This window comes from Pipra filicauda, unplaced genomic scaffold, assembly GCF_003945595.2.
Source record: "Pipra filicauda isolate LSUMZ 115617 unplaced genomic scaffold, ASM394559v2 scaffold870_size62742_pilon, whole genome shotgun sequence".
Lineage (NCBI taxonomy): Eukaryota > Metazoa > Chordata > Aves > Passeriformes > Pipridae > Pipra > Pipra filicauda.
The window spans coordinates 1-19,014 of record NW_024105054.1 but is presented as its reverse complement, the minus strand read 5'-3'; the positions used below and the strand labels follow the sequence as shown (position 1 = coordinate 19,014).

At 55.9% G+C, this 19,014-nt stretch overlaps 4 protein-coding genes across 4 annotated transcripts; 1 reads left to right on the top strand and 3 right to left on the bottom strand.

Annotated features, from left to right (window-relative positions):
* Positions 1–211: 211 nt before the first annotated feature.
* LOC114003858 (killer cell lectin-like receptor subfamily B member 1B allele B) lies at positions 212–3,688 on the top strand. Its single transcript, XM_027751213.2, has 6 exons — positions 212–928; positions 1,563–1,661; positions 1,943–2,068; positions 2,498–2,652; positions 2,858–2,967; positions 3,412–3,688. The coding sequence occupies exons 1-6, from the start codon at positions 856–858 to the stop codon at positions 3,560–3,562; spliced, it is 714 nt and encodes a 237-aa protein (XP_027607014.2). The 5' UTR covers positions 212–855; the 3' UTR covers positions 3,563–3,688.
* A 1,851-nt stretch (positions 3,689–5,539) lies between these two features.
* LOC120325174 (early activation antigen CD69-like) lies at positions 5,540–7,175 on the bottom strand. The gene is made up of 4 exons (XM_039390800.1): positions 6,920–7,175; positions 6,513–6,698; positions 6,310–6,410; positions 5,540–6,145 (listed from the first exon to the last, which is right to left on the bottom strand). The coding sequence occupies exons 1-4, from the start codon at positions 6,968–6,970 to the stop codon at positions 6,028–6,030; spliced, it is 456 nt and encodes a 151-aa protein (XP_039246734.1). The 5' UTR covers positions 6,971–7,175; the 3' UTR covers positions 5,540–6,027.
* Positions 7,176–7,938: 763 nt separating this feature from the next.
* On the bottom strand, positions 7,939–10,000 carry LOC114003865 (C-type lectin domain family 2 member B-like). The gene is made up of 5 exons (XM_027751221.2): positions 9,860–10,000; positions 9,408–9,515; positions 8,964–9,145; positions 8,591–8,691; positions 7,939–8,290 (listed from the first exon to the last, which is right to left on the bottom strand). Exons 1-5 carry the CDS (start codon positions 9,945–9,947, stop codon positions 8,116–8,118), a joined length of 654 nt encoding a protein of 217 aa, XP_027607022.1. The 5' UTR covers positions 9,948–10,000; the 3' UTR covers positions 7,939–8,115.
* Positions 10,001–13,659: 3,659 nt separating this feature from the next.
* Positions 13,660–14,604, bottom strand: LOC114003857 (killer cell lectin-like receptor subfamily B member 1C; the record flags this gene model as incomplete). The annotated part of the gene is made up of 4 exons (XM_027751212.2): positions 13,660–13,783; positions 13,872–13,987; positions 14,215–14,369; positions 14,504–14,604. Coding segments are annotated over 4 exons (496 nt in total), but the record flags the coding sequence as incomplete, so codon positions are not given.
* Positions 14,605–19,014: the final 4,410 nt, after the last annotated feature.

Here is a 19,014-nt window from a genome sequence, read left to right as displayed (position 1 = left end):
AAACCGATTTTTGGACTTTTCTGCCCGAACTCTGTCCCCCTCCTCCGCTCGGGCAAAAGGGATTTGGGGCCGTTTTTTCCCCCTTTTCGGAGGGAAATCGGGTGCGTTTGTGCGCCATGGCCGGCAGGGGATGCGCACGAGCCGGGAATTCCCGCGGACATTCCCTTGGTCCTGTCCGGGCACGGGGCGAGCGGCCCCGTGGGACCCCAAAACCAGCTGTGAGGGCAGTCTCAGAAACCAGGACTTGGCCCCTCAGGCACTTGGAGCTGCACGAGGGGGGCAAAGGATCCCCCAGTGCCCCCCCCTGAACGGGGCCGTGTCCTGACTGATGGGGCTGAGGGGGACGAGGGGGTGTCAGACAAGAGGGGAAAAACCCCCCTAAATGACCGGGGGGTGTCAGCTCCTCCTGCCCTGCCTGGTTCTGACCCTGCCATGGCTGCAGCATTTCTGCCACCACCCCATCCCTGAGAGATGCTTCTTGGGGAAGCAACACCAAATATCACCTGTCACGTTTCAGCCTCATCCCCTAAAAACCTCAATCACAGGCTTTTTGAGTTAATTTAATAAATTAATTTGATTAATTTAATAATTTTCCACCTGTTCAGCCCAACCCTGCACATGTTCCTGCACTTCCAGGTGAGCCCCCCCCTCCTCCTCCTGGCTGGGGACAGGACCCCTTTCCCCGGGCACAGGGGAGGCTGCAGAATACAGAGATATGTTTTAAAAAAAACCAAAGAAACATAAAAGGCCTGGTTGGTGCCATTTCCCGGGACCGGACGCGCGTTGGTCACGAGGTGAGAAGGTGTCCGAGGCTGGTGTCGCTCTCGGGACACGCCAACGACCTCCAGAGCCACCATGGCTGGGGAAATGGGTCATGCCAATCTAAGAAATCCTGGGAATGAGCCTCCTCCGGCTGAGAAATGTCCTGGTGAGTGTATTTTGGGGGAAAAAAGGCTTATTTCAGGCCCTGGGAAGAGTTTTGGGTCCATTACCTTTGGGGTCCCTTCGCTTCTCCATCCCCATGTTCAGGTTTCCAAGCTCACGGAGTGGCCTTTGAAATGGGGTCTGGGCTTGTCTGGAGCAAGACAGGGACAGGAGAAGCTGGAAAATCTCCGGAACTGGAACAGTTTTGTTTCCCAGACCCTTCACTCAGTGGCCAAAAGGGGCCCCAGGAAGCCCCAGGGGAGCCCCCACCCCTGGGAGGGCAGGGAAGGGGCTGAGCCCCGTCCAGACCCCGGAGGAGTCGAGGGCTGGAAGGACCCACAGCCACCAACTCCCAGCTGGAAACTGAGCCCGTTTGGGAGTTCCCAGGTCCTGCCCTCTGTCACTGGGTCCTCGAGGCTGCTCCCGAGGCTGCTGCACCCCCTGAGCCCCCCAAACCCCCCCGGGGGTGCTGCCCTGGCTCGAGCCCTGTCAGGGGGGATTTATGGCTTTGGAGGAAGCAAAGCAACCAGAAACTTCTGCTCGAACTCACAGCTCAGCACAGGGGTTTGGGTTTTTTTTGTGCTCTAAACCCCCAATCTTCTTCGTGTTTTTTTAAGCTTAAATGTGGCCTCTTCCAGCTCCTGCCCTGTGCCCGTGGTGGCACAGAGTCCTCCTCACAGCCGGGGCGCTGGGGCACCTCGTCCTGCTGGTGCTGGTGGTGCTCCGAAATGTGAGTGGTGAGTAACCAGCTCTTATCTCCATCTCACACCCCGGCGAGGAGAGGCCTGGGAGCGGAAATCTGGGTTAATTGCAGTGGTTCAGGCCCTGGAGGGGGGGTGCAGACACGAGAGCCAAGAGTAAAACCCCCTCTGGGCACACCTGGATCATCCCCACAAATGAGAGAGGAGGGCAAGACCAGACCCGTGGGCTTCGGGCCTAATTCATTAACTGTGGGGCAAAACCCGACCTGTCTCTGTGGGGTTTGTGGTTTGGCTTCAACTTCTCACTTTGCTGCCAGTTTTTCAGGGCTTTCTAGGTCTGAGTGACAGCAGAGTTGAGATCCAGGCCAGGAACCAGACGGAGCGATGCATCTTCCCATCCCTGGTGCGGTACTTCTGCCAGCCCCAGGGGCAGAGTCCCCCAGGTGAGCCCCCTTCCCACCTGGCTCTGCTGGGAGAGGCTCAGGTGGCACCTCGGGGGGCTCCTCCTGTGAGGAGACCCTGCATTGAGGGTTCTTTGGCAAAAAGGAGCATTTTCAAGGAAGAATTCCCTTTTCCATGCGATTTTTGGCAGTCCCACCTCCCCGGAGGAGCACGGTCAGCCCAAGGGGGGATGTTTCTCACCACCCTTCCTGCACCCCAACCACCCACTGTGCCCTTATGGTCACCCAACTTCTTCCTCCTCCTCTTCTTCCCCCTCCTCTCCCTCTTCCTCCTCCTCCTCTGTGGTGGCAGAGCAGAAAAACCACAACGCTGGGAAATAACTTGAGGGTTTGGTGCCTTTCATTTGGGGGGTCGGGGAAGACCTTGCCCACCTTTGGGGGGTCTCATTCGTGGCCTTTCCTCCTCTCCAGCCCCTGTTGGCTGCAAGTTGTGCCCCCAGGACTGGCAGCTTCGTGGGGAGAGATGCTACTGGCTCTCCAAGGAATCGGGAAACTGGACTCGGGGCAGGAAAAGCTGCAAAGATCAGGGCTCTGAGCTGGTGGTGCTCAAGAACGAGACAGAAATGGTAAACAGGGAGGAAAAGGCTTGAGTTTTTAGAGGGGGAGCAGGGGAGCAAAAGGCTCCCAGCAGCAGGAGGGTTTGGGGTTCAGAGCATGGGGACGCTCGTGTCCCATGGATTTGGGGGGTCAGGTTTGTGCTGTGGCTTTGCACCCCACGGAACTACCCACAGAGAGATTTTTTTGGAGCAACTGGTCCCTTCCACGTCCCAGGAGAATGTCGAGAGTGTCACAGGCAGACGCCCACGGTCGGTGTGGGTCGGGTTGAGGTCACGGCAGAAGGAGTGGACGTGGGTGGACGACACCCCCTATGACCTCCACAGGTGAGTGTCCGAGGTCTGGGGGGGTAAAAAAGCAGCTTTGATTCATTTGAGACCCCGATCCATGTCCACACATCGCTGGGGTCCATGCAAGGGTCTCTTATTCCTCTGGCAACACTCTGCAGACCAAGAATCGGGGTCACGGGGCACACTGGGGGAAGGGGCACATTGGGGTTGGTTATGGGGCACGTTGGGGTTGGTTATGGGGCACACTGGGGCCATGGGGCACATTGAGGTTGGTTATGGGGTACTTCGGGTCACAGGGCACATTGGGGTTGGTTATGGGGCACATTGGGGTCATGGGGCATATTGGGATTGGTTATGGGGCACATTGGGGTCATGGGGCATGTTGGGGTCGGTTATGGGGCATATTGGGGTTGGTTATGGGGCACACTGGAGTCATGGGACACTTTGCTCCTCTCAGCCAATAAACCCTTCATTGTGCAGGTTTGGGGTCCTGCAGGAGCCAGACAAAGGCTTCTGTGGGACCCTGAAAGGCAAGAGCTTGGAGGTTGATGGCTGTGACAGTGACCACAAGTGGGTTTGCCAAAAAGCCCCTTTCCAGCTCTCCTCGCCCACGGTTGGGAAGTTGGGATGATGCCTCCACCTGACACACTCGGGCAATGGACCCCGTGCGGTACAAAAAAAAAATTTATTACAATTTTTTCATGGTTTATCCACCTCATTACATCAGCAGTAAATTACTATTAGTGACTTTTCTCTATATCTGCTCTTTAATTAAGCATTTACAGAGCATGAGAAAAATACTCCCAAGCAATTTCACACACATGCGGATTTATCACCACATCTGCATTTATCTTTTCAAGTTCCCCATGACTTCCTTCCAGACTCATATAATCTCAGTCCCTACACTTAAGCGTTATTTTTATGCTTTTACATTACTATAGATAACAAAAAGCGGCTCCATCCCTGCTTTCCTTTGCAATCAAACTCTCCTAAACTAAACACACATATTCCAACACCCGTCCCTTCGGTGCCTTCACTCTAAACCCACCTCACGGGAGCCAAGAGTGATGGGTCAAAGAGCCATTTAGCCCCATCCTCAATGGGTGTCACCGATGGGTGGAACTGGCGGTTCTGTGAGGGAGATTCTGTGAGGGCACTTCTGTGAGGGCACTTCTGTGAGGGCAGTTCTGAGGGTGACTCTGTGAGGGCAGTTCTGTGAGGGTGATTCTGTGAGGGCAACTCTGTGAGGGCAACTCTGTGAGGGCAGTTCTGTGAGGGCAGTTCTGTGAGGGCAGTTCTGAGGGTGACTCTGTGAGGACAGTTCTGTGAGGGCGACTCTGTGAGGGCAGTTCTGTGAGGGCGATTCTGTGAGGGCAGTTCTGTGAGGGCAGTTCTGTGAGGGCGACTCTGTGAGGGCGACTCTGTGAGGGCAGTTCTGTGAGGGCAGTTCTGTGAGGGCAGTTCTGAGGGTGACTCTGTGAGGACAGTTCTGAGGGCGACTCTGTAAGGGCAGTTCTGTGAGGGCGACTCTGTGAGGGCAGTTCTGTGAGGGCAGTTCTGTGAGGGCGACTCTGTGAGGGCAGTTCTGTGAGGGCAGTTCTGTGAGGGCAGTTCTGTGAGGGCGACTCTGTGAGGGCGACTCTGTGAGGGCAGTTCTGTGAGGGTGATTCTGTGAGGGTGATTCTGTGAGAGTGATTCTGTGAGGGCAACTCTGTGAGGGCAGTTCTGTGAGGGCAGTTCTGTGAGGGCGACTCTGTGAGGGCAGTTCTGTGAGGGCAGTTCTGTGAGGGCAGTTCTGTGAGGGTGATTCTGTGAGGGTGATTCTGTGAGGGCGACTCTTTGAGGGCAGTTCTGTGAGGGCGACTCTGTGAATGTGTTCCGCCATCTTGGCTCCCTCAGGGTGAACGGGGCAATCCTGGCACCCGCAGTCAATCCCTCAGGTCTTTCCCCGCCTGCACAGGGTGAGCGGCCCCCGCAGCTCCCGCACTGACCAGGACATGAGGGACAGCGGTGGGGTCTTACAAACTTTAATATAAATGTAAAAAAAGGAGAAGAAGAGAGAAGTAGAGCAGCAGCACCGATACAGTAGGCTAAGGCCTGATATGGTTTAAAGCTGGCTCCCTGCCAAGTCTCCAAACCTTACCACCAGAAGTCCCCCCCCCAAACCTCAGGGAGAAGAGGGAGGAAAAAAAACTAAGAAAACCCGAAATGAGAGAGAAACAACCAAAGTGAGATATATAAATATATTTACACTTATATACAATTAAAAATATACAATTTCACAAGGGAAAAGGGAAGGGGGAAGGGAAAGGGAACAAAACTAAACTAAAATATATATATATATCCCAATTAGTGACCCAATATCTAACAACTAAAAAGTTAGCAAAGAAAATACCTCGCTACTCTCCTGGGACAACTGAGAGTCGCTCCGGAACGATCGCCGGCAACCTCCGCCTCCCAAAGTCGGCAAGGCCTAACCAGGCCTCGCTCCCCAACACGGCAGACCCAACAGCAGGGAACCTGCACCTCCAAGCCACCGGAAGGAAAAAGAGCGAAGGCCTCTCCTCCTTTCTTCTTATAGTCTGGCTTAGGTAAAAATCGTAGGGAATACTGGGTAAATCTGGACCCTTCCTTGGTTACAAACTGGTCACCAAGGAAGGCCTGGCCCAAACCACCACAGGCCACAATCAGGACATTGTACATTCACATTCATTGATTCAAGTAGCGTTCAGGAATGGAAAAATACTTCACACGCGCACATTCAAGCACTATAGTGCTTGAATGCAGTGCATGTAGTGTTATGTATGTAAACTGTTATAAATATAAAGTCAATATAAATAGACAATGAGAAAGACTTCTGGAGAAAGAAACCCCTAGTCCACAAAGGCACACGTCCACTTCCACATCATGTCCCTGCAGGTTCACTTCCTTGAGACCAGCTACTGAGGTGACAATGACAAAAGGCACCAAGGTTCCTGAGGTTGTGCTGAGATGTGTCACAAAGTAAACAATCACCCGCAGAAGGACATCTCTGTGATAGTGGAAGAAGGAAAGTTGTGAGTCTTCAGGATGGAGAAGGTCCTTTCTCCCTCACTTCTAGTACAGGTGAGGTTGGGGTTTGCTGCAGAGATACAGCAGCTGCTTTGAACAGTCCTCACTCCTGAGTTTATGGTCCGCCAGGTACACACACTCTGAATTGCCAAGGACCTCCAGCCTGCAATGAGGAGCAGAGACAGCGCTGTTACAGGGCAGGGCTGTGAACAGGACAGGTCGTCTCTGCCCATTCCCCCCAGCAGATGAGGAGACAAGCGCTGCCCAGGAGGGACAGTCCCAGCAGTCTCATCCCCCCCATCCCCTGCCCGTCCCCCCGGGACTCACGAGGAGTTGTAGCTGCTGCCGTCCACCCACTGAAACCTCTCGCCCCGTCTCCGCAGCCCGAGCCAGTAATCCAGGTTGCCATTGAGGCGGAAGACGTGGTCCTGAGAGGGAGAGAGGAGCAGGCAGTGAGAGCTGCCCCGGGCCAGGAACCCCCCTCAGCCTCCCCTCTGCCACCCACACACCCCCCAGAGCCCCTCACTCACCATTTCCTTGTCACTGAGCACGGCCAGGGAGGCCCCGAGCTTGGAGCACTGATTCTGAGCCTCGTCCCAAGTCCTCTCACCCTTCAAGAGGTAGTAACAGACGCTGTTGTACCTGATCCCAGGCCTCAAGAGAAGGCACAAAGCATGGATCCTTAGGTGTAACTGGAATCTCTCCATGACTTTTTCCTGGAGAGAGAAAGAGAGAACGTCTGAGGATTCCCCTCCACAGGGAGCAGGGAGCCCAGTCCTGTGCCACCGGGGGCCACCGATCGAAACACTTCACCCCCAGTGCCCGCCAGAGCCCCCTCCCAGCACCGCCGACATCCACCACCCAGGGCAGGGCGAACCCTCCAGACCTCCCTTTTCGCCCCCTCCTGCTCCCCGAGCCCCGGCGCTCCCATCCGCACCCGGAACACGCGCTCGCCGCCGCCGCCTCGATTTCTTGGCCACCGGAGCATTTTATTCTGACGGGCCCGTGACGTCGCCGAGGAAGGCGGGGACGAGGAAGAGGAGAGGTTGCACTGCGCTGACCGCCCTCACAGCCGGGCACCTCCAGCGGGAAACGGTGCAGGAAAAGGGCAAGAGAAACACTCCTTTGTCTCCTTTGCGGCAGGACTGGGACACTTTTTGCTCCTCTCAGCCAATAAACCCTTTGTCGTGCAGGTTTGGGGACCTGCCGGAGGTGGATGAAGGGTGTGGGACCCTGAAAGGCAACCGCTAGGATCTTGATATCTGTGCCAGTGACCACAAGTTGGTTTGCCAAAAAGCCCCTTTCCAGCTCTCCTCGCCCATGGTTGGGAAGCTGGATGATGCCTCCACCTGACACACTCGGGCATGGACCTCGTGTGGTACAAAAAAAAATGTTATTACAATTTTTTCATGGTTTATGCACCCTGTTACATCAGCAGTAAATTCCTATTAGTGACTTTTCTCTATATCTACTTTTTAATTAAGTGTTTACAGAGCAGGAGAAAAATACTCCCAAACAATTTCACACACACATGGATACATCTCACCATGTCTGCATTAAAGTTGCTGAGCTCCCCTTGAGATTCTCTCAGGGTCATATAATGTTGGTTCCTGATACTTAAGAGTTATTTTTATGCTTTTATATTACTATAGATAATAATAAGCCAAGCGGCTCCATCCCTGCTTTCCTGTGCAACCCTGTCCAGGCCATGGGCTGCAGCTTTTCCAGGAGTGTGCCCTGGGAGACAGTGTCCAAGGCTTTGCTGGAGGACCTTTCAAGGTCCCTCTGGATGCCAACCCCAGGGAATGGCTGGAGCTGTGTCAGGGCAGGGTCAGGTTGGATCCCAGGAAAAGGTTCTTCCCCCAGAGGCTGGTTGGGCACTGCCCAGACTCCCCAGGACAGTGGGCACAGCCCCAAGGCTGCCAGAGCTCCAGGAGGGTTTGGATGATCCTCTGGGGCACAGGGGGTGACTCCTGGGGATGGGCCTGGGCAGGACTGAGGGTTGGACTTGATGATCCTTGTGAGGTGCTTTCCAATACAAGATATTTTTGAGGTATTCAGCGAAAATTTCCCAGCCAGACAACTGGGATGTTCCCTCAGCAGTTCCAGTTGCAGTGCTGGGGTGAAGCTCCCTCATCTGGTTGGAGATCTAGGGTGAAACTCTGTTTTGGGGTCTCTTAATTTCCCCTTCCACAGGACATAGTCATTGGGGTGGCTGCAGATCCAGTTCTTCTCCGTGTGGCACAGGGACGAGCTGATCCACCCATAGTTCAGGTACCCACAGGGTCCTCCACCCCTCACCTCAAACCTGCAATGCCAACGGGACCAGAGTGAGAAAAAGGGAGGAAAGGAAGAAAACTCCCCCCAAAAATTAAGAAGAGCTGGGATTTCCTCTCCGGCAGAGAAGGGCTTTGGCTGGGGGGGGGTCTCTAATCCTCTGATCAGGGTTGGGGGGCAGCGACCTCGGCCCATCCCAGCCCCCCATGGAAAGCCAGGAGCTGCCTGGACACGGGGCAGGAGAAGGTGCCCATCCCAGGATGGGGCATCCCAGACTCCAGGAAATCCCTGGGGCCCATCCCGGGGCTCCAGCACGGACACAGGGACCCACCTGCCGTTCAAGGCCGTGCCATTGATCCACTCCCAGCCGTTATCCCTCATTCCCAGCCCAATCCAGTGGTTTGCTTCGCCTTTATAGCGCAGAAGGAAGGCCTGGAAGGCAAAGAAACGTTGGCTTTGGCCAGTCTTGCCTTCCCCACCTCCTCTTTCCCTCCTGTGTCCACCCCCAGCCAGACCTGGGGCTTTTCCCAAGGGCTTGGCTCCCGGCTCCAGCACTGGCAGCACTTTGGGGCCAGCCTGGGGGGTTTTGGGGCTGATTTATCCTCTTGGTTTCCCTGTGTTTCCCACCCCGGTGCTGCTGCAGACGCTCAAGCCCAATCCTCACCAGTTCATCCCAGTCCTCACCAGTTCATCCCAGTCCTCACCAGTTCCTCCCTGGTGCTTATGGTGGCCAGTGAAGCTCCCAGGGCCTCACACCTTTCCCGACCCGTGCTCCAGTCGCCCTCAGCCTCAGAAAAATAATAACATTTTCCTTGGAAACCAGGCCAGGTGTCTGGGCACACGTGGGAGAATTCCGGCTCAGAGAACTGGCATCTCACACTGAGAACTGAAACACAGAAAGCTGAGTCAGACACATGGGCAGCCCTGAAAAGCAGCAAAATGGGATTGATTCCTTGTTGTTTTTTTTTTTTTTCTAGCAGAGGAGATTGGGGGATGATTGTCTTGGGAAAAGGAATGTTGTGACCAAGCGAGGAGCAGGTGCCTGGACCAAAGAGCAGGAAAAAAGGGAGTCACCCACTTTGGGAGCCTCCCTTGATGCCAGGAAGGTCCTGGAATCCTCCCCGTGAGGGTGCCTGGGTGGGACTCACCAGTCAGTGCCATGAGCAGGCTGAAGGTGAGGATCCCCAGGGACACACTCAGAGCGAGAACAGGCACCTTGGGGGATGTTCTCCGGTCTGACTCGGTTCTGTAGGACCCTGGAGCAGGAAAGAGCAGGGTGAGGATGGCCTGGCTCCTCTCCCCTCTGCTTTGCCCTCCTGTGCTGGACCCTCAGTCCATCCCCAGCCCCACCCAGGCCCATCCAGGGACACCTCTGGGGGCTCAGGAGTCCTTCAAAGCCACTGATGTGTTTGAGGCCCTGGAGACGGATCTTCAGCCTCCAGAGGTGAATTCCACAGTGTGGAATTCAGTGCAGCTGTGCCTGGGCTGCTCCACACCCACCCAAAGGCTCCATCCCCATCCCACTGGTGCCGCCCCGGAGCGAGATGTTCTTCCCACACCCCGCCCTCCCTCGGAAAGTTTGGGGTTTTCCCAGCATTACCACATTTGGACTCTTTCTCTGGATCACTGCAGGTATTCAGGGCTTCCTCTTGGCCTGAAGAATTTGGCTTTTGGGTTCCTTTCCCCATCCTTGCAGAGAAGCCTCAGGGCCCAGGGCTGACGTTCCCTGGGCTCTGTGGGGTGGGTGCACTCGGCAGCCTGGGGTGGAAGGAGAGGAGAGGCTGAGGGGACCTGCAGGGAGCTGAGACCCCCTGGGCCACAGCCCAGCCAGCCAGGACAGCCCCTGTGGGGTTGGCACTGGCTCTCAGCGTTGTCGTAGTGCCAAGGGGCACCATCGGGCAGGGCTGAACCCACATCTGGGAGAGGAGGCAGCACAGGACAGAGGGAGGGGAAAAGATAAGGGAGGGAAAGAGAGGGGAGGGACAAAGATTAAGGAGGAAAAAACAACTTCAAACAAATTAAGCAGAAAGGAAAGAGAAAGACAAGTTTAAAAACACTTTTTTAAATAAATAAGTCATTGAGAGCTCAAAGCTCAAAGGCAGCTGAAGTGTTTGCAGGGCACAGGAGCCTGTTCAGGGCTCAGAAGAGGCACCAAGGGCTCGGAGCAGAGTTTGTGCTTTGGGGGCCCTTTTGCAAAAACACACAGGACTGAAAATAGCCTGTAACAGTTCACAGCATCTCTTCTTCTCGGGTTTTCTGTTTGTGGTTCCCCACGAGCTTGTTTTGCTCACAGGAAACCCCGCTCTGGTTCCCCCTCCCCCGTGTCCACTGTTGCAGGAGCACGACCTGGTTCCCTGCACCCCAAACCAACAGGGGCAGCAGCTTTTGTTCCTCTTGGGTCTTGTGTAAGTTATTACCAGCACCAAATGGACCAACAGAAGCTCATCAGGAACATGTCCTGATAAAACAGCAATATTGCATTGCCAAAGTGAGCTCTGAAAGCTGCAAAGGTTTGATTGTGGGTAAACAAACATGAAAAAAGCACAAAGCGATTCCCTCAGAGGGGGTTTGCAGGAGGAAACTCAAGGAGTGCTCAGATAACAGCGTTTCCAGAGCCCTGAGAGGGTTAAATTGATAGGAGAAACAAACACAGGATGGGCCAGAAGAGGGGGGTGCTTCCTCATCCGGGGGGTTTCTGAAGTGCAACAGGATAAAGGGCAGACCTTGCCCAAGCTCTGAGCTGGAGCTGAGCCCGAAAGTGGGGGAGGAATCATTACAGATGAAGGGCTTGTTATTTTATAAACGAAACTATCAGGTGCCTGGACCTGCTTGATATGGCAGAAGTTTCAGTGCACAAGTTCCGTCCCCTCATTTCAAGCCACAATTTCAGTCCTACTTTAATTTCTGCCTCCCAGTGTGACTGAACAAATTCAACCAATTCCCTTAAAAAGACCCCCGAATGTTCACCTTGTAAGACCCCTCCTGGGGCAGCCCGAGCTCCTGCTCAGGTTTAATCCCTCCCAAACCCAATTCTGAGCCAGAAACCAGTGGGCTGGTGAAGGTTTTAACATTTGCAAAACTGAACTACCAATTTGAATCTAAGAGAGACCCAGTGCAGTTACTGATTCACCCACTCCCACCATCATTTTTGCTCCTTTATGATGACTAATTTCTACCTCCCAGTGATGGCTGTACAAATTCAACAAATTCCCCTAAAAGGACCCCCGAAGGTTCACGTTGTGAGACCCCCCCTGGTGCAGCCCGAGCTCCTGCCCAGGTTCAATCCCTCCCAAGCCCACCGTGGTTTCCAGCTGGTTATCTCCCCCCAAAATCACTGTTCATTCCACTCAACTGAAACAAATTAAAGTTCTTTTTATATCATTATTTACCTCTTTTCACCACGATTTTCTCATTTCTCTTCCCGAGAAGCAACCCCTGTCAGCAACAAGGGGCTGAAAAAAACCCAACAAATTCACTGAAGAAGCTCTTACAAGGCAGCAAAAATGACAAACCAGCAGAACCCCGCAGCAGACACTCAAACCAACCCCATGGTAGCAAAAGCTGTAAAACTGTGACCTTTGGTGTTTACTCCTCCCTGCCCTTCAACGTGCCACATTTAATTAATCAGGTGGTCATTGCAGCCCCCCCAGAGACAAGACCATGATGTGGGGGCTCAGCCCTGTGCCAGCCGTGGCTCACTGTGGGCAGGGAGCACCCACCACCCCGAGTTTGGCAGCCCAGGGGCTGCTCTGGAGTACTCACCTCGCAGGGCAGCTCTCAATGGGTGGCTGATTTCTGGGAACTGTTGAGCCACAGACAGGACGGGAGTCAACCACAGAGGCGTGGTTTTCAGTTTACAGCTCTTTGGCTGTTTTGCTGTTCTCCAATAACTCTCAGTGTGGTTCATTTTTGAAGGAACAAAGTCCATTTTTTGCACCTTGCTTACTTACAAATATTTAAGAGTTCCCAACCAAGGGATCTGTGATGGGCTGGCCCTGGTTGGTGCCAGATGCTGCTCTGTCACCCCCCTCCTCACCCGGGCAGGGGACAGAATTATTCCAAACTGTCACCTCGTGAAAGCTGCACAGTTTGGAGCCAGAAGAAATGAGAAGCTGTTGGGGATGTACGACCACCATCGTGACATCTGAGAAACCCGGGGGGAGGTTTTTGGCTGAAGGGGTCCCACGTGGCTGCTCATAAGGCTGGGATGGAGGTTCTGCACTTTAAATACCATAAAAGATGGACCAGAATGCACCCAACCAAGCACAAATATTGACATAATAATACTTATGACCTTGTTATACAGCCTTTCATTGCCAAGGGGAATTATTTCCGTGAAGAAAAGCTCAACAGTCGTGATGAGGGGAGTGGGGAAAGGTATCTCAGGATTGTGCCCAGCGGCTCCTGCCCCGGCAGTTTGGAGCCCAGGGGCACCGAGCGCTGACGATTTGAGTCACTGCTTGTAAAAACGTGCCGGGGACTGGCAGGAGAAGCAGCAGTGCGTTGGCTCCAGACCATGGAAACTGTTCCCCGGCATTTCTTGGCTCCGCGGGGGCGTTAAAATCGCTGCGAGGGGTTCCCACCGCCCACGTCTGAAAGAGCCGCAGCGAGCGTGGGAACAGAAGAAAAGACAAGAAATAGAGTAAAATAGAATAAAAGGCTGCACCGAGGGGTCCCCCCGCCCCGTGTCACTGAACGGGCGGTGTCGGGGGTGGCCAGAAGGGCTGCGCCGAGCAGGGTGGGAGCTGCGAATAAAATATAGAAAATAGAATTAAACGCGACAGCAGAGCCGCGGCGGTGCTGCAGGAGCTGCCCGGAGGGACAGACAGACCCTGCCTTGGCTCGTGGGACCCACCCCCTGTCACTGAAGCGCTGCGACGAGGGGCGGGCGAGGAGCGGCGGCGGCGAAAGGGCGGCCCCGGGGCGGGGAGATGGCGGGGGGGGGTGAACGGAAAAAAAGAGAGAGAAGGCAATAAAAGACCCGCGACCGAAACTGCGGCACCGAGGGACACTCGCGGCGGTACCGAGCGCTGTGAGGGGGGATGAGCGGCACCGGGGAGCGTCCCCTGCCCCGCGTCCCTAAAAGAGCTGCCCCGACGGACAGGCAGGTCCGCTCCGCCCTCGGGCACCGGGGGGAGGTGGGAATCGGGGGGTGGTTCGCCACCGGCTCCCCCGCAAAGTGAATTTTACAAGTTATTTTTAGTTTTTATTCTTTCCGTAGTTCGATTTCTCCTCCTCCCTCGCACCCCGGCCGCCCTCGCATCGCCCATCCCAGGGCGATTTTCTCCAGCCGCGGTCCTGCCCCTGCCCCTTCCCCGGGAGCTGCCGGTGGGTGCCGAACCCGCGGGAATCGGGGTTTTCTCCCGCGTTAACGGTGGGTTTTGGGTGCGATGGAGACTCTCAGATCCGGGCGGACTCCGTCTGGCAGATCCACTGCAGCCCCGTGTCGCAGGCGCGGGGGTCGATCCTGTCCCCCTTGAGCGCCCCGCAGGCTCCGGGACCCTCCCCGAGGTACTGCGGGAACCTGCGGGTGCGGGAGGGGGCCCGTGTCACTCCCGGGGGGCCCTCGGGGGACAGGGGGGTGCCCACCCCGACCCCCCAGCGCTCCTCACCGGCTCCAGTCCGGGCGGGAGCCGTTCACCCACGTCCAGCCCATCCCGGGCGCGGGCACCGAGAGCCCGATCCAGAAGTGCCGCGTGGGTTTCCTCAGGGTCTCATTGAGGGAATCCTGGCCCGGGGAAAGGGGCAGTGGTGGCGCTGCCGGGCCGGGGATGGTCACCCCAAAATAGGCTCCATCCTCACCCTGGGACCGAGCCAGACCCATGTCCCTCCCCCCCGGTCTGCCACGGGCACCGCGGGGAATTTGGGAATGAGGGGTGTGATCCCAGGCTTCTGGGGAGCCCTTCGCCCTCCCCTGGGGTGCCTCCAGCCCCTCTGTCCCCTTGGTCCCTTCACCAGCTCGTCCTTGTCCCACGGCATCGCCATCGCGGCCCCGCGGGCCCCGCAGTCCTCCCGGCTCCCGTGCCACGAGTTCATCCTTTCCGAGACCCAGTAGCACTTGGTGCTGCCCAGCATCCAGCCCACGGGGCAGAGCCTGCACCCCTCGGCCTCTATGGGACAGACAGACGGACAGACAGACAAACTCCGGTGCACTGAGGTACCGTGGGAGGACAGGGGGAGGCTCCAGCCTGGCTTAAGTTTGGGGAGGGGGCATCGATGGGACCCCCGGGGGGTGGGGGGTTACCTCGCGGGGGGCACAGGATCCTCCTCAGCTCCCTGAAGGTGCCGTCCAGGCTGGCACAGGGGGGTCCCAGGGAGGTGTTCCCCCACCCCGAGGTCGCCCACCTGGGGAGCCTGGGCAGTGCCCAACCAGCCTCTGAGGGAAAAATCTTTTCCTGAGACCCAACCTGACCCTGCCCTGGCACCGCTCCAGCCCTTCCCTGGGGTCGGCATCCAGAGGGACCTTGAAAAGTCCTCCAACAAAGCCTTGGACACTGTCTCCCAGGCAACATTCCTGGAAAAGCTGCAACCCATGGCCTGGACAGGGCCCTCTGTGCTGGGTTAGGAACTGGTTGGAATGTTGGGCCCAGAGAGTGGTGGGAATGGAGCTGCATCCAGTTGGGATCCGGTCCTGTTTAATATTGTCCTGGGTTTGAAGAGAGATGTTGGAATTGTTTTCCCTAGTGTCCCGTTTCCCCCTGTCCATCCCCTCCATCCCCCCCATCTGTTTCTCCCTGGAAAGGGGGACTCAGGAGGGGGGGATGCAGCGGAGCCACAGGCGCCGGGCAGCGCTGGAGTGGGACAGGGGGAGGTTTCCTCTCAGCACTACCTCAGTAACCTCGGTGCCTTTTGTCATTGTCACCTCAGTAACGGGTCTCAAGGAGGTGAACCTGCAGGGACATGATGTGAAAGTGGATTTGTGCCTTTGTGGACTAGGGGTTTCTTTCTCCAGAAGTCTTCCTCATCTTCTAGTTATATTTACTTTATATTTACACCCTAAGAGTTTACATCCATAACACTGTATGCACTATATTCAAGCACTATAGTGGTGAATGTGCACAAGTGAAGTATTTTTCCCTTGCTGAAAGCTATAAGAAACTGTGAATGTGAATGTACAATGTCCTGATTGTGGCCTCAGCAGAGTTACTGTATCAGTGCTGCTGCTGTGCTTCTCTCTTCTTCTCCTTTTTTACCCATTTGCATTAAAGTTTGTACGACCCCACGGCTATCCCTGTGTCCTGGTCGGGGCGGGAGCTGTGGGGGCCGCTCGCCCCGTGCTGGGCAGGGAAAGGCCCGAGGGAATGTCTGTGGGTGCCGGGGTGGCTGAAGGAGCCCTGAGGGAGCCAAGATGGCAAAACGCCCTCACAGAACTGTCCTCACAGAATCTCCCTCACAGAGTCGCCCTCACAGAACTACCCTCACAGAATCTCCCTCACAGAGTCGCCCTCACATAATCGCTCCCTCGTCACCCCCGGGAGCTCCAAGGCTCCGAGAGCCGGGATGGAGGAGGTGAACAGGTGAGGCTGTTGGCGCTGGTCGGGGCACGCGGCCCGGGAAGGCAATAAACAGTAAAACGGCGAGGAAAGATAAAACCCGCGGCGGTGGAGAAGGCAGCCAGACCAGCTCGGCGGCGGCCGAGGAGGGCAGCCAGACCCGCGAGTCACACATATCCCATTTCACATCCACACGGCAGAGCCAGGGCGGGGGGATCGAAAAACAGCCAATGGGAAGCGTCGGAGAGCCCCCGGCAGCCAATGGGAAGCGTCAGAGAGCCCCTGCAGCCAATGGGAAGCAACATTTCCTGATGCCCTGGGAACGACACTGAGAAGCTGCTGGAGCTGGTTGAAGCTAGTTTGTGACTAAAAACACCCTACCGGGAGATCTCCCAGTCTCTGAGAGCTGCCCTGCGAGGTGAGTACTCCAGAGCAGCTCCTGGGCTGCCAAACTCGGGGTGGTGGGTGCTCCCTGCCCACAGTGAGCCATGGCTGGGACAGGGCTGAGCCCCCACATCATGGTCTTGTCTCTGGGGGGGCTGCAATGACCACCTGATTAATTAAACGTAGCACGTTGAAGGGAAGGGGGGAATAAACCCCAAAAGTCACAGTTTTACAGCTGGGTTTAGTGAGGCTTTTGCTACCGTGGGGTTGGTTTGAGTGTCTGCTGCGGGGTTGGGCTGGTTTGTCATTTTTGCTGCTTCTTCAGTGATTTTGTTGGGTTTTTTTCAGCCCCTTGTTGCTGACAGAGTTGCTTCTCGGAAAGAGAATTGAGCAAATCGTGCTGCAAAGAGGCAAATAATGATATGACAGAAAGGACTTTAATTTGTTTCAGTTGAGTGGAATGAACAGTGATTTTGGGGGGAGCTGGAGGAAACCACGGTGGGCTTGGGAGGGATTGAACCTGGGCAGGAGCTTGGGCTGCACCAGGGGGGGTCTCACAACATGAACCTTCGGGGGTCCTTTTAGGGGAATTTGTTGAATTTGTACAGTCAACATTGTGAGGCAGAAATTAAAGTAGGACTGAAATTTTGGCTTGAAATGAGGGGGCTGACTTTGTGCACTGGGGCTTCTGTAATCTTAAACTGTGACTGGGATACTTTAGTTTTTGAAATAGGAAACCCTTCACCAGTCATGTCATTGCCATGCCATACTTGTTTTAGCTTCAGACCCAGCTCAGAGCTTGGATAAGGTCTGGGCTTTGTCCTTGGGAAACCTCCAAGGGTGCTGGAACACCACCCCTTCTGCCTCATCCTATATTCGTTTCTTTCTCCTACCAATTTAACCCTCTCACTGCTCTGGAAATGCTGCATCTGAGCACATCCTTGAGCTTTCCTCCTGCAAATCCCCTCTCTTTTCCTGTCCCTCTGTCCTTTGTGACCCACCACCCGTGCCAGAGGCTGATTCACCTTGTGCGTCAGTGCCCCACAGGGGCTGTTGTGGCTGGCTGGGCTGTGGCCCAGGAGGTCTCAGCTCCCTGCAGGTCCCCTCAGCCTCTCCTCTCCTTCCACCCCAGGCTGCCGAGTGCACCCACCCCACAGAGCCCAGGGAACGACAGCCCCGGGCCCTGAGGCTTCTCTGCAAGGATGGAGAAAGAAACCCAAAAGCCAAATTCTTCAGGCCAAGAGGAAGCCCTGAAAACCTGCAGTGATCCAGAGGAACAGTGCAAATGGGGTAATGCTGGGAAAACCCCAAACGTTCCGAGGGAGGGCAGGGGGTGGGAAGAGCATCTCGCTCCGGGGCGGCACCAGTGGGATGGGGATGGAGCCTTTGGGTGGGTGTGGAGCAGCCCAGGCACAGCTGCACTGAATTCCACACTGTGGAATTCACCTCTGGAGGCTGAAGATCAGTCTACAGGACCTCAAACACACGTTGGTGCCTCTGAAGGACCCCCCTCAGCTCTCCTGCCCTCCTGAGCCCCCAGAGGGGTCCCTGGATGGGCCTGGGTGGGGCTGGGGATGGACTGAGGGTCCAGCACAGGAGGGCAAAGCAGAGGGGAGAGGAGCCAGGCCATCCTCACCCTGCTCTTTCCTGCTCCAGGGTCCTACAGAACCGAGTCAGACCGGAGAACATCCCCCAAGGTGTGTGTTCTCCTCGCTCTGAGTGTGTTCCTGGGGATCCTCACCTTGAGCCTGGTCGTGGCACTGACTGGTGAGTCCTACCCAGGCACCTCCTGGGGGAGGATCCGGGCCAGGCGCCTCCGTTTTGGGAGATGGGAGGATGCCAGGGCATTCCCAGCATCCCAGGAGGCTCCCAAAGTGGGTGACTCCCTTTTTTCCCTGCTCTTTGCTCCAGGCACCTGCTCCTCCCTCAGTCACACTTTTTCCCAAGAGAATCATCCCCAGTTTCCCTCTTCCAGCTGCTGGAAAAAAACCCCAAGGAATCAAACCCATTTTGCTGCTTTTCAGGGCTGCCCACGTGTCTGACTCAGCTTTCTGTGTTTCAGTTCTCAGTGCAAGACCCCCTTTCCCTGAGCTGGAATTCTCCCACGTGTGCCCAGACACCTGGCCTGGTTTCCAAGGAAAATGTTATTATTTTTCTGAGGCTGAGGGCAACTGGAGCACGGGTCGGGAAAGGTGTGAGGCCCTGGGAGCTTCCCTGGCCACCATAAGCACCAGGGAGGAACTGGTGAGGACTGAGATGAACTGGTGAGGACTGGGATGAACTGGTGAGGACTGGGATGAACTGGTGAGGATTGGGCTTGAGCCTCTGCAGCAGCACCGGGGTGGGAAACACCGGGAAACCAAGAGGATAAAACCAGCCCCAAACCCCCCAGGCTGTCCCCAAAGTGCTGCCAGTGCTGGAGCCGGGAGCCAACCCCTTGGGAAAAGCCCCAGGTCTGGCTGGGGGTGGACACAGGAGGGAAAGAGGAGGTGGGGAAGGCAAGACTGGCCAAAGCCAACATTTCTTTGCCTTCCAGGCCTTCCTTCTGCGCTATAAAGGTGAAACAAACCACTGGATTGGGCTGGGAATGAGGGATAACGGCTGGGAGTGGATCAATGGCACGGCCTTGAACGGCAGGTGGGTCCCTGTGTCCGTGCTGGAGCCCCGGGGTGGGCCCCAGGGATTTCCTGGAGTCTGGGATGCCCCATCCTGGGATGGGCACCTTCTCCTGCCCCGTGTCCAGGCAGCTCCTGGCTTTCCATGGGGGGTTGGGATGGGCCGAGGTCGCTGCCCCCCAACCCTGATCAGAGGATTAGAGACCCCCCCCAGCCAAAGTCCTTCTCTGCCGGAGAGGAAATCCCAGCTCTTCTTAATTTTT

Coding starts and splice junctions, on each gene's coding strand:
- LOC114003865 (XM_027751221.2), bottom strand. CDS start 9,947: ATGGGGAAAGGAACCCAAAAGCCAAATTCTTCAGGCCAAGAGGAAGCC. Junction 8,692..8,963: donor TAAGCACCAGGGAGGAACTG/GTGAGGACTGGG, acceptor TTTGCCTTCCAG/GCCTTCCTTCTGCGCTATAA. Junction 8,291..8,590: donor GGCACGGCCTTGAACGGCAG/GTGGGTCCCTGT, acceptor TTGGCATTGCAG/GTTTGAGGTGAGGGGTGGAG.
- LOC120325174 (XM_039390800.1), bottom strand. CDS start 6,970: ATGCTCCGGTGGCCAAGAAATCGAGGCGGCGGCGGCGAGCGCGTGTTC. Junction 6,411..6,512: donor TGCTCAGTGACAAGGAAATG/GTGAGTGAGGGG, acceptor TCTCCCTCTCAG/GACCACGTCTTCCGCCTCAA. Junction 6,146..6,309: donor GGCAGCAGCTACAACTCCTC/GTGAGTCCCGGG, acceptor TCCTCATTGCAG/GCTGGAGGTCCTTGGCAATT.
- LOC114003858 (XM_027751213.2), top strand. CDS start 856: ATGGCTGGGGAAATGGGTCATGCCAATCTAAGAAATCCTGGGAATGAG. Junction 2,069..2,497: donor CCAGGGGCAGAGTCCCCCAG/GTGAGCCCCCTT, acceptor CCTCCTCTCCAG/CCCCTGTTGGCTGCAAGTTG. Junction 2,653..2,857: donor TCAAGAACGAGACAGAAATG/GTAAACAGGGAG, acceptor TCCACGTCCCAG/GAGAATGTCGAGAGTGTCAC.